The sequence below is a fragment of the Neodiprion virginianus genome, chromosome 6, assembly GCF_021901495.1.
Source record: "Neodiprion virginianus isolate iyNeoVirg1 chromosome 6, iyNeoVirg1.1, whole genome shotgun sequence".
Classification (NCBI taxonomy): Eukaryota; Metazoa; Arthropoda; class Insecta; order Hymenoptera; family Diprionidae; genus Neodiprion; species Neodiprion virginianus.
Window position 1 is genome coordinate 19,427,689 of NC_060882.1, and position 13,972 is coordinate 19,441,660.

A 13,972-nucleotide genomic window follows, 5' to 3' on the forward strand; every position below is an offset into this window, starting at 1 on the left:
TGAGCGAACCTAGGCCTATCAGGGCACCGGTAGCGGCCGAATCTGAAATCCGTGCCTCGTCGCCTCCTCGAAATCACGCGATCCGAGCCTGCCGCTTCGACTATAACGACGTCCACCCTCGTCCCCGTCGGTTACGAAGCCCGGAACTCACAGCGAGCTCATGATACTCGTTAACGAGACGCTACGACGCCGGGGGGGAAACCAACCGGGGGGGTTGAGATTCTCTTTTTTAATTATATGTGTACGAAAGGTGGAATAGAATACGTTTGGTCCTCTGATTCCTAGGGCCGATTGACTGAGTGCCGATCACTTGGCGCTCTTTTACTTGGCGCAGAGTGCGACGAAACTTTTTTTTTTTTCTTTTTCTTTTGTCTTTTACGCTCCTAAAGTGCGCGGAATGTAACGCGTGATACGCAATCGGTTAAACGGAACTGTTCCGACTAACGGGATGAATACATGCTTACTCTATATCCGAATTTTCAGACATGTGTTTTTCCCCTAAGCTTCCTGCGAAAGTTCACACAAAATGGTTCCTTTTAGTGTCGTTGGGTCGAGTTTTTGGATAATTTTTAGTTGCGGACAGGCCGTTGCGACTATTTGATGTATCAGAGAAATCGACAAGAGTACAGTAAACGCGTGAAGAATATAATACTATCAGAAAAGTTGAGGAAATTAAAAAATTTTCACTTTAAGTCTGCACGCGCTCATCGCGAAGACGCGATTAAATTGTGATTTAATGTAAAAAATTTATCCTTATAATTAAATACCTATAAATGTAATGAGCGAATTAAAATTGACTGCGAGTATAAAAACGTACGATAAACACGTTATAGTACTGTAATTGAAAGAGTAAATCGGACGTTGCCAAAAGGTGCAATTATGTCGCTTCGCTTTCAACACTGCCGAGTATTGAAAAGTAGAAATGAATCGTCAAAAAGAAGAAATCTGTACATACTGTAATTCATCGACTTACCTGTCGGCAAATATCCCTTTTACGATTCGGCGGTCCGGACGGGGGATACAGAACTTGATCGTTGACATCGAGGGGGAAATAACTCGCTGAACTGACGTGTCAATAGATTTGCGAATTAATTATCATTCACCTGAATTAATGTGAATTTTCTGATTTAATGCGAAATAACGGAATTAATGAGAATTAACTGAATTACTAAAATTTTACTGAAATATTGAGAATTAACTAAGAAATAATTGAATTATGGAAAATTGAGTCAAGTTTATTTAAATTCTTTCGTATTCGTGACAGAATTATTTATTTACAGAGAAAAAAAAAATTTAATTAAATAAGAATTTAGATCAAATTTAAAAAAATAATTTTATTTAACAGGTAATGCAAAAGAATGAATCGAACATTTTTCAAACTCACTTGAATTACGGTGAATTATCGAGAGAAAATTGTGATTTATGAATTAAGTTTAATTGAAGAAATCTACCTGAGTTAAAAAAAAAAATGAAGCTGAATTAAATGAATTTATTTAAATTAATTCAATTCAAAGAATGATCGTGTCGCTCAAATCTCGAGTTATTTTCCCCTCGGTTGACATAGTCAACTTTGTCCCCTGAATGTAATATTTAAGGGTTGCATGTACAGCGTGTAACAAGGTATCTTCAAAAAAACTGGGGTATGCCTGAGTGAGAAAATTTTTTAATCATTTTTAGAACAATCTTTTTAACTGAAAAAAGCTGAAAGTAATTGTTGAATAGTTTGAACCCCGTCAGAAATCAAAACATTCGTTTATTGGAGATTAGATGGATTCATTTTTTTTTTTTATAATCCCAAAACTATTCGAGTTCCCCCAATTTTATCATTTCTTTTCATCTCTTTTTCTCTTTCTCCACCTTTCTTTCTGTATCTTTTTTTCTCTCTCTCCTTCTTTCTCTCTGAGATTTTATTTATTTCTTTATTCGATCGACGGTTGAAGGACTATTCACCAAGCACCACGTGGCACCTAACCCAACCTGTACCATCTATACGGATATGCACGTGAAATTTCTTCAAGTTCGAAAATCACTTAGCCAAGTGGATTAGAGAACACGGCAGTTGGGCTAATATGAAATGCCACAAACATGGTTTGCCGAGTGCAATGAATTATTTTCTTCTCCAGGTGATTCCACTAATTGTAGTAAGGCTAAACAACAAGGAAATGGGGCACCGCAACCAGATGTGTATGAGATTTTGAAATCAATTTCGGCCGATTTAAAATCCTTGAAAGAGACCCACAGAGAAGACCTGATCAGCCTCAAGAAGTCGCTCGAACTGTATCGGACAATTGTACAGGAGATCTCTCTTAAGTTATATTTTATCGCTGCTTTTTCTGACCAACTGCACAAAGACATGGAAGCAGTCGTACGTGCATGCACTCTGGAAAAAGTCGATTCGCTGACATTGAAGAATGAGAGACTACGTAAAGACATGTGGCTTAAGCCATTTGGGGCATAAAATTTCTGCACGAATTCTTTCGGCAAAGGATAATAAACTAATCGCACGTTGGCTTATAAATTCTTCAACGCAATACCTGGATTTTTTTTATAGTTTTCCGATCGAGGGCGACCCCCTTGCATTCCTCACGAAGTTATTCTGTCATCGGATTTCTCTTTGTCAAATCAGTTTCTCGAAGTTTCTAACTCCGAGAAATTTCATTGTTTCAGATCCAAGATCACATCGGTTTCTTCTCCACCTTCCCCTTCGACACTTGTTTTCGTTTAAATTCAACTTGCGAAATAGTACTTTTCCATCGGCTGTTCTTAAAGCACATCCTTTCGATCCAGTTTCATCACAATAAAGTGCCTCTTTACGATCCACGTATACGTAAGCTTAAGGCCTCAGCTTCGCGGCCGGAAAAAACGACCGAATAGACGCATACTTTACGTATACTCGATCGAAAAATGTTGTTCGCACCTCGCGAGTAAAATTTTACAACCCAGCTACGAAAATTCAATCTCGTTTTAACTCTAGCTTGTTACATGGCATTGACTGCAACACCTGTTGTATCTACTACGCTGCTAGGAATTTATTTACCGCTCTTTGATGCATGGGGTATTTTTATATTAAACTCGAAAGACGCTCTTATATCCGCCTCAACTCTGAAGCTGCTAATCCCTGGAAATCTAATCATCGTCGCCCAATCTTAATCCTGTATTCAGAGCCTGCGTTATCTGGAAATTTCATCTTCTTGCAATTACATATCTGAACATTAACCCATGGAGTATCGTATCAATCTACAGGAAATAAGATTCCACTTGAGTCAGCACCTTCAAACATCGGATATACTAACTCTTATTCATTTCTTTGCTTATTTTCATCAAACTCTTTGGTTTTGAGTCTATGGATCGATGCATGGCTTGGTACTTCTGCAGTGTTTCTTTACTTTAAAAGTTTAGGGTGTACCCTTACACACGTGGGAAACGTGTGGATAATTGTATTTCTCCTTAGTCCTTGAGGATCAAGATCCCAGGACTTGAAACAACTTCCTCTCTTTTTCTCTGTCTTTTTTCCCAGTTTTCTTTTCCTCTTTCCTTAAGAATGCAAGAATATTGTGAGTTTAAAATTTAATGAATGTAAGACAAAGCTCCGTGCCACCGCAGTTATTTGAGAATACCTTCGTCCGAGATCTGCGCGAGAAGCTTACACGAAATATAAACTCGTTTCAAATTCTCGGAATTCTTGCACCCTCGCGTTTGGTTCCTAAGCGATGCACGCGTTTCCTCGTAAGAAAAAATAAAGAAAGAAAAGTATCTCCAACTCGTAACGCGAAGTTTCACGCAACGGAATTTCCACTTAGAATTAATTAATTATCGAAGCAAACAATTAGCCGACGACTGGAAGAAGAACAAAAAAACTCAATCTGTACCCTCGCATTTCTCGCCCTTCACAAGTCAATTCCTTTAACAAGGGTGTTGATTTTTCTTTCCTTACTTTTTCACGGTTTTAAAAAAGTTGATACAAATGTGTATCTGAAAAAATAAAACAAAAACTGAGACCCGCGTACGTACATAATTCCGCAACAAGGATAGAATATTGTCTTTCACATTTCAATGGGTTCCTATAATTATAATTCTTTACGCCGTCATCTTGACTCTATGATAAAAGTACATGTGGGGATAAAATACACGGGTTTCTCCAACCGCGTTGCTAAAATGACTCGACTGTGTAAAAAAAAAAAAAAAACGTGACATAATACGAAAATAATAAATAATTCTCGATTCTGTGTATATAAAACTTATCTATACAGTATCGTGCACATACCCTAACCGTGTACCATGTACATAAATCATAACAAATCGGATTAATTATCCATAGTGAAATTATATACGATAAACGGAAAACTGTATAGTATATTAAATGAAGAAGAAAAATGAAAAATAAAGATAACAATTTCGAAATACTAGGAAAAGGAAAAGACCGACTGCGGTGCATATTAGGAACCCGTGTGCCATGACGTGTTCACAATCAGTGCCAAAAAAAAAAAAAAAAAATGAAAAGGCACTTGCGGTGCGAAACGGCGCTCCTCGTCGTACGTTGTCGTAAATATTATACATAATTAAGTACACATGATATTACATAGGTATAATAATAATAGGGAAGATATTGTAGAAATCGGCGCGTACGAAGTCTTAATAATAAATAGTAATAACGGTGAATAAATAATTTCTCACGAGGAAAAAGTGCAATTATACCTAATTAATATATAATATCTATACTATACGTACATATATACATATGCATATAGCGTTGCCAAATAAATAGTCTAAGGAGAAAATACCTCTAATTGTGTGCGCGGAGAATGAGTGAGGAAGCGATGACTGTACACGGGAACCAGTTAGATACTTATACATTTATCATTGGAAAAACAAGAGACAGAAAACAAAAAAAAAAAAAAATTAAATAAAAATCAACGCGTGCATATATACATATAAATATACATAATACATAGACATGATTAATTCGATAAACTTATACGATATATTTTCCACGCACTCTTCAAATTTCAATCACATGACGCAGCCCAAGAAATAGATGAGAACATATGTTGGACATAATATACGTACGGATAATAGTGTGTGGGTTGAATTTTTTTTTTTATTATCATTATTTCGACGGTTTCTTTTTTTCTGAATTCAATCTTATCGGTGGAAAAATAAATGAACGGACGTTCAAGAGGTCAAAATTTATAAATTTATCGACAATTAAATACAGTTCGAAAATAACATGTATAATACGCGTCTTAAAATAATCATGTATTCGAATTATTTTCGTAAACTTAACGACGCGTTATACAAATTAAACAACAAAAAAAAAAAAAGCAAAAGGAAAAGCAAACAAATTTAGCTACGCGATTATTTTTCAACAAAATTTCTTTCCGCCGATAAGATATTTTACAGGTTTTGCGTTAAATTATTTTTGCCTTCGTAATATGATGTGCAATTCATCAATTGAAATTGGAAGAATGTAAATATCAGTTACGAAACGGTCACTAATAATGAGATAAAATTAATTGTGCTTATGAAATCGCCGGAATTTCTTTCCTAAAATAATTCTAGACGACACGGATGAGGTGTAACAGGCTTATCAACTGATTAGACGAAAGTCGACGTTTAATGTCGGTCACCGCAAGACTTTCAATTGTAATTTATTGAAATTAAATAACAATGTCTTTATAAGACGCGCAGCTACGAATCGCAGCGTATGTCTAACGAATGTTTTTACGGTAGTTACATACATATTTGATAACGAATCTCGTCCAGACATCATCTATTAAATTATTATTTAACTATAATAAATTATCAACAAAATATAGCTGTATAAATAATCGAATATATTATATGTACATATAATAAGTGGTTTTTAATTGGTAACATACATATATATATATATATAGATATATACATTTTAAAAAATTTCAAATACTTTTCGTGTAAAATTTCACACAATTCTGGTGCAAGGGTCGCAATTTTCCTGACTTAATTCGAGTCCATACGTGCATTGGTGCAAAATTTGCACCAACTCGCGCAAAGTTCATGCGGTTTCTTCACTTATTCCGAAACAATGTTTTGAAATCTATGAAATTTAAATGACACGAAATGTATACGAAAATTTTTAAAAATGTGAGCTGGATGATTTAAATGGTATATTCGAGAATTGGCATGCCTGTAGTGTTTCGAGTTTGGTGTCTGTGATTATTTATAACCTCGGCATATCTAATTTGGCGCATTTACAATAACGATCATTCGTGATTGTTGTTTTTTTTTTTTTTCTTTTAACATAAAAAATGACGCATGGTTCCTCCGCGTTTGTTCGTTATGATTTCAATTTATTAATTATATATATAAAGAAAAGAGACAAGTCATAATATTATACGTATAACGTGGCGAACACTAACGATTCAGAATAAAGTCAAAAATACATAATACGAGAATACGTGTAAAAATATAATATGTATAGTAACATTCATTATTACTTATTACTTGTTATATACATTGATGCAATATTTTATCCATTATATCATTCATTCGATACCCGCAGATATTTGAAGGTAATATATCCGGCAGGTACCAATAACGATTTGTTTAACGAAACGGGTAAAAATATACCCAAAGCTTACGCAAATTTACAAGTGTCGAATATGTATTTGCGGATACATTTGTTTGAAACAATCTTTGTTTCTAAATTGCCTGATTGTTTTTCAACAGTCTGTTAATTACTGTGGAAAATAATCGATTGACGTGATTTCCTTGGTTTGAAAATGTTCGTTCTTTTCCACGTAAAACATCTTTTGTCGTCATCATATTCGCAACTTGTTTTGAATTCACTGAAAATCTGTTTCGTTAACAAATCGTTACAATTATAGGTAAATTACTAACCGAATCATGGTTCATGTTTCAATGGGAGAAATTATTTTTATGCATGACGTACTTATCCACATTGGTTTAATATATGCCTTTTATTCACACGTGCAGCATAATGTTGTTGCCGTTATTTCATCGTCTCAATTGATCGTCACATATATTCACGAATTTGGGCATATGTTAATAAATTCATATTCTGTATATCTACAATCCACATAGTACTTATTCACTAATCAGACAGGAGGATAACTGGCCAAATCCAAAGATAAATGTCTTTTTTTCTTTAAACTCAAGAAATATGCAAAGCAGAACAATACTAAAGTAAGCATCGCTGAAAACAATGATGATATTATTAATAACAAAAATGATAAAAACTTATGAACCGTACTAATATCTGGGAATGTGCGAATTGATGTGTTGCGACCACCTTGTATAATTAATCGATCACACTTATATTCAGAATTAATGCTGCAGCGATAAAAGTCAGCGAAAACTTTGTGTCAGAAAAATGGATCGATAATTTTGTCTAAACTCTTTGATGTCCAACCTCATTGCATCCAAGTTGCAGACGTGAACGTGAATCCTTTTCGTTCGCGATTTTAAAAGCAGCAATTTTTTAGGCACGTAAACGTGAAGCTCCAGTCTCTACAGAAACCTCGAAGAAATTAAATTTGTCATTAGTTTACTCAGCGTCGTAAAAAAAAGGAAGGAGGGGTAAAAGGGGCACATAATCCGAATCTTCGCAGCCCTGATTGTAAATTTATTGTTATTGTCACAGTTCTGATAGATGAAAAATTGAATAGAACGCTGTTACCTAAAATAAGGCATACAAGAAATGAATTTCCTTGTAACTAAATCTTTTCCGTAATATTAATACGATCCATTTATGCCTTTAGTGCTATACCGTTACAGATTGGAGAATAAAAATCCAATTCATCTTTCCGAAAGTTGATCGCTAGTGAAATCCCTGTAAAAACAAACAATCTGGCAGCACCATTGAAAGATATGTGTGAAGTAAGGAATTTCTCGGTTTGTTTCTTATATCACATATTTTTGTAGTTTACGGAAAGGTAATTTTGCTTTTTAATATCTTTTTCATTCGGTGAAAAGTTGATGCGATATCAAAAGGGGATGGTAAGGTATCGTGTAACTTTTACAATTATCGTTTGTAACCCAAAAAACGAAAAAAAATTGCCCAATTATTTTTTAATTTTTAAACTTTTTGCCAGAAAATTTCCCTGGTAAATTAAGTATCTTGTACCTTGTTGCTCCCAGGGTATCTTTGGGCAACCGTAACGAAATAAGAACAGAATTTAATTATCTTGCGTCCTTATTCTACAACTTCCATCATTTATATAAAATGTCTTCCGTTTAAAGCTGTATACTTACTTGTGAAATCACGTTTAGAAAAAATCTCCTTTATCAAAAGACTGTAACGAATTGAAGAATCGCATAAAATCTCTTGTTGCAGATGTTATCGTTCTTTTGGACCATATTCGTGCATCATAGAATTTTAATAAACACATGAATTAGAAATTAATAGTCCAATTTTACAGCTTGAACAAGCTCGCAACGATATTTTCTTTGACCTATTAATTATGAGATTTCAGCGCTTTAGTCATAATTTAAATTCTGCCACTGCGGTGCCCTTTATTATTGATTTTTTACTCCAATACCCGAAACTTTGTTCCACCATTAAATTTATTCTATTTATTTATTGTATATTATAACCGTTTCCCACAGGATTCAGAGCACACGATACGTTGCATTTTCTTCTAAAAATGAGTCCAAGTTTTTTGCATTATCCACGTATAACTTCGGGACTATCGATCCTAGCAAAGTATGAGGAGGTACAGTGACTGTAACTTTTGACTCGTAGCTCCTAACCGAGTTGAAACTGTGCGCAATGAGTTTTCTCTCGCGAAATCAACTCGATATAGCGTAATTCGATTCTAGCATTTTTCAAACTCCAACATACACTAAAATCCGATCCGATTTTTCTCGCAAAATTAAGTCGTCGTAGCATCCTAAACATTTTATTTCGGTACTTTCGAGGTAGTTCTCAAGTCTTGACGGAAAACAAGACATGTTATAATATTTCCTTTTCGGTCAAAGAACAAACTTAGTGTATCCGTCGTCCGCCTATGCAGTCAACAATCAATCTTACAATGATGATTTTTAATAATCATGCAGCAAATTACAAAAATTTTTTCTACAACCTTGCATTATCCGTTACCGTAATGAATCGAATGATCAGCGGCCGTTTGTTGTACGGTGCAAAATTTCTTTTCTCATTTGCCCAAGTTTGAAAATAGCCAGTCGCGGTGTTGAGTTTCCACATCACTTGCTATTTCTGTTTTTCTCATGACGACCGTTTCACAGTATATAACTCTTTCCTGTGTTCAACTCGTTAAATTTCACAGATTTAGAATACAGACATGATGATGTTACAATTATTTCCTACCGAATACACTGTTCTCCGTACCAACGAAGAAGACCCCATGATATGAACATTCAAATCCGATCAAAACTAGACTCGAAACATCGCGACAACAGAGTAATTTCACTAAAAAATTTTCATCCATTCGTACCTGCATATTATCTAATATCATCTATATATTTTTAATTGCTGATTAATAATTAACTAACATCAATTTTGCACGCTACCTTGAAAACAATTTAAACCTGATAAATCAGACCCAGCTTCTCGTCCCTCGTCACTGTTCGCACAGTTTGTTGGCAACCTTTGAAAAGTTAAAATGTTCACATTACGACTTGCGTGTTGTGCCGTTGATCAGAAATGGATTTATAATATCCACATCGTCTAAGATATGTTTTACAAACCACGCTCGATATAATATTAATATATTTATATTTTATCGCACAAACGAAAGTAAAAATCAATTTAATCTGAATAATAGAAAAAAATGCAGAGCCCATTGTACGTACCCAATATTATTCTATGCAATTCAAACTGGCATAATACATAATAACCGCTCGAACGACGGTGAGTTGCGAAAAAAAAAAAAAAAGAAAACAACATTAACACGGAGAACTGTCGTCAATTTAATTCAATAAATAGATATCCGAATAATAAACGAATGAGAAAAAAAAAACAAAAAAATAACCGAATAACCGAAATGAAATTGTCGATGAATCTGATTGTATTTTACTCCGCGATGTGTGGCGTATCTCTCTTCCAAAAGTACAATATACTTGGGGTATATGTAAAACGTGTATATTTATCTATGTGTATACGCAGTGTACCTAAAACACTGTATGATGTATAAATTGTATAACTGCAGGACTATTATCTGCACATAGATACATATATATAGAGTATAATGTATCGATTGTAAATGTTTGTATATGTATTGTAATGTATCTTTGCTTGGAGGGCGACATATCTTAAGTTATAACGTAAAATTTAAACTAAAAGAAAAACGGGAAGTGGAAAAAAGAACGCCGGTGAACGGCGTTCGATTCGAACACGGCGCATGCGCGTTGCGCGTTCGACAGAATATTATATACTTACAGGGCAAAAGAAACACCTACTATAAATGGAATCGTAAATTGGTGGAAACGCTCGACTATGTATTTATATAATCGCGCGTTAAGTATCCTGCAGTTGAAAAATATTTCCCCGCATCGCAGGTAGGCAGAAAATTCTTTCTTCATACACAATAATATGTATATGTGCCGAGAGTATGTCGAACGAGTTACGAAACAACGATCGCATCCGCGGTGCTCGAAAAGCCGAAAATATATATATAAATAATATAATATATTGCATAACTAATTAAACTATTACAATTATTAATACGATTATGAAAATTTGTATATCATGGATGAATTAAAAAAAAAAAACAAAAAAAAAAAATACGAGACAAAAATTGAATACCAATTGTTGCACAATATTTCCATTTTATCGATTGATTGATGCATCGTCGTTCTGGTTTTTTTTCCGTAATTTTTTCACCGTTTCTAACCCATTCTAATTTACATCTGCAAAATCAAAAAAAAAAAAAAAAATATTTATAGCAACATTTCGGGCTCCTAGTACAATTATGCATCCTACCCTACATCACGTATGTGTTATTATTGAAATCCGAAGGATGAGTCAGCGTTTTCACAGAGACGAGGGTAAACGGAGTGTAACCCTTGGGGTGAAAGTGTATCTCTCTCGTGGAACTTGACAAATTGTTCGCGTATGGACGTGTGCACGATTGTAATATGTCAGAGTGATATATTGTATATCACTGGGATTAAAACTCGAGTAACGATGTTGCGAGTTCTTACATGCAGGTCTCGTTCTCCTGGAGTATAACGACGAAGGGAGTGAGAATGTCCTTGTGCACGTGGGGTAAGAGGTGGTTGGTCAACTTTCCGCTTACTTTGTAAAATTGTATCCCGAAAGAAGTCTGATGAAAGTGATACTGCGAATGTCGGTGGAGGGGCAAATACAATTTATCATACGCATCGTGCAGTCTTTATACGCGACAAGCTAAAACGCGCTTTAAACATTTTTGCACATTCGGTGAATATCGCATTTTACGTACCGCGCAATTGACGCTGCAAATTTATTGGCACAACAGACGAAGAGCTCGTCGCGTAAAAATTCTGCACTGGACACGGCTGTGTGAAAATTATGTAATTGAATATACTTGTTTTCTGCTTAATAATTTAACCATCGAATCATGCAACGCTCATTTTACAGGTAATCTTTCAGCAATCCTCTTGTCGCTCACAAGTATCAACACATTTATTCTAACAATGAGCTTAACGCAACGAAAAGCTCTTTCTCTTTCTCTGCTGTATTATACGCATCAATTTAGCCGTTGGCTGTGAAGTGGCTCGAACCGATTTTACGTCAAAGTTTGACCCGCGGTTAATGTCGAAATTTCGTGGGATACCGAGAAATTAACCACTTTCGCAACGAACGGCTCGATTCAATTATAAAATCAATCTTTAAGCTGAAATTTTCAAAACTAACATTTCTTATTTTTCAACTTGTTGAAGAGGCTCTTCGGCAATTCCTTGCACGGGTTGCATGCAGGCTTTTTAAAAAATACCGATTATAATCCGACTGGTTTCTTTTTTAATCATTCATACATACGCTGCGAAAACGCGGAGATAGATTAGATAATTAGAACAGTCATTTCACAAACGGAACTACGTAAGCTAAGGAATTGTATCCAGTTCACTAAATGCATGATCGTCGTTCACTCAAATCCCTCGTTTTCCGAAACACCTTATATCGTAACGGGCAATCTGTTGTAAATATATCCGGCAATTTTTGCTGCAATCTCTATGTACGTATAAAAATATACTTTTCAATTCCTTGTTAAAAACTGCACTGGTTCATTCGTCTTTTTTTAATACGACTTGTATCCCTGTAGAATATCACACTCAAAGCTAAAGGCATGGAAAGTAACAGAGAATAATGATATCACGACGAGATATACGGTAGCGGAGGTATCGTCTATTTCTTGCACAGTTCTTTGATCTTGCAACACCCCTAGAAAATACGGAATCCGACAGATATTAGCGAATCCCCGAGATTACTCTCCGCTTATAAAATTCACCACTCACAATCAACTCACGTACTTGCATTTTGAATTTCTAGGTTCCCTACTTGCAGAACCGGCTCCATTTGTCCATTTTGTTTTTTTTTTTTTTCAATTTTTCTTTTTTTTTGTTCTTTGACTCATTTTCCCTGTCCTAGTTTACATTATAAACCCATACAACGGAGTAATGAAACTATAACTAAAAATCCCACCCACATAGTTCGGTCAAACGTCAGAGATAAATCTCGCGAACTTGATGGCGATGCAAAGTTGTTAATTTATCAAATTTCTCACTCGCGATTATCAGCTGGTATTGAGACGAAGTGAGCCTACGATCGATCAAGTTACAGCATAGTTTTTTGTAGTTTCGTTACTCCATAGCTGACTGAGATTTAGGTTCCCTCCGGTCGAGTCACCGACGGCGATGTGCTGTGGAATTTTCAGCTTACGACCCACCACGTCCAACGCGTCTGCAACCAAACTGACCCATCCTAGACCGCTTCACCGGCACGGTGAGTCTCTCATTCTACAACTCGAATGAATCTAATGTCACTCTACGAGTAACCCTATACCTTCTGAACACCTGTCGATCTATCTTTCTGTGCATCTAATTCTCTTACACCACTTTCAGTTTTACACATAGATGTTGACTATCGACTATACTTGAATGCTTTACCGATGCTAATTTATCATTTTGCACCAAGTCTAAACACTGATTATACCTGTTTAACTAAAAAAAAAAAAAAACATAATAATAATTTACAACCGGATTGCTGGCGTTTCATTGTCATTTAATGTGCCAGGATTATAGCAAGAGATTTTTCCTACTTCACGGAGTATTTATATGTTATTTTCTCCGATATTTTTTTCAAGAACGTTTAACAAGTCAATGCTACTGGTATATTGTAACTGAAATATAAATGCAATAGGCAACAAATTGCGGCATATAATCTTTATTATATATAGCGTGATCTGTGAGCCAGAAGGTTATTTCGAAAAAGTATTCAATGTATCGACTGAATTTTCCGTGCCCGTAACGAATACCTGAATGTAATTATGGTATGTAATTAACAATGCTGCCCTGATAATGACAATCTTCATTGAAATACTTTGATATCCACCAACTGTTCTAATTATTGTATACGCGTCCAACTGTATATGGGGAATTCCGTGCGAACCCGATCATCATCCGACCGTCACCATTTTTGATTTTGTTCAAAATTTTTCACGCAATTGTCCCAATTCTTAAACAGTGCACTGAATTTTTTCTGCCTTTTTGTCGAACCAGTTAATTATTTATAAATATTTAAAGAGATTTTGAAATCGATCATTCTTTAAATTCTCAAAAACTGGATTTTCTACTCCGAACATTTCCAAATCGCGCCCATAATGAGCTGATTTTTTGTTATCGCTATACATTTTTTTTATCAACTGAAACATTGTCTAAAAGGTCTGAGAATTCTCAAAAAATTCTCAAAACTTTTATTTTTCAAATCGCTCCATCATGGAACCGGTCATAGTGAACACAAAGTGCAAGAAAA

The 13,972-nt window shown here is 35.1% G+C and overlaps 1 protein-coding gene across 5 annotated transcripts in view; it reads left to right on the plus strand.

Moving 5' to 3' along the window:
* Positions 1 to 13,972, plus strand: part of LOC124308210 (furin-like protease 1) — a 140,524-nt gene that overhangs the window by 122,056 nt on the left and 4,496 nt on the right. Inside the window, exon 11 of one of the 5 annotated variants that reach the window (XR_006908944.1) lies at positions 12,797 to 12,943. The exons of 1 other annotated variant lie outside the window; for it this stretch is intronic. Coding sequence is in view for 2 of the 4 variants with exons in the window: in XM_046770698.1 (XP_046626654.1) it covers positions 2,124 to 2,458 (335 nt within the window). In the remaining 2 variants the exon portion in view is untranslated. Of the gene's footprint in view, positions 1 to 22; positions 9,881 to 12,796; positions 12,944 to 13,972 lie in introns of those variants that run through there. 3 more of the 5 variants (XR_006908945.1, XM_046770698.1, XM_046770699.1) reach the window with 3 other exon arrangements.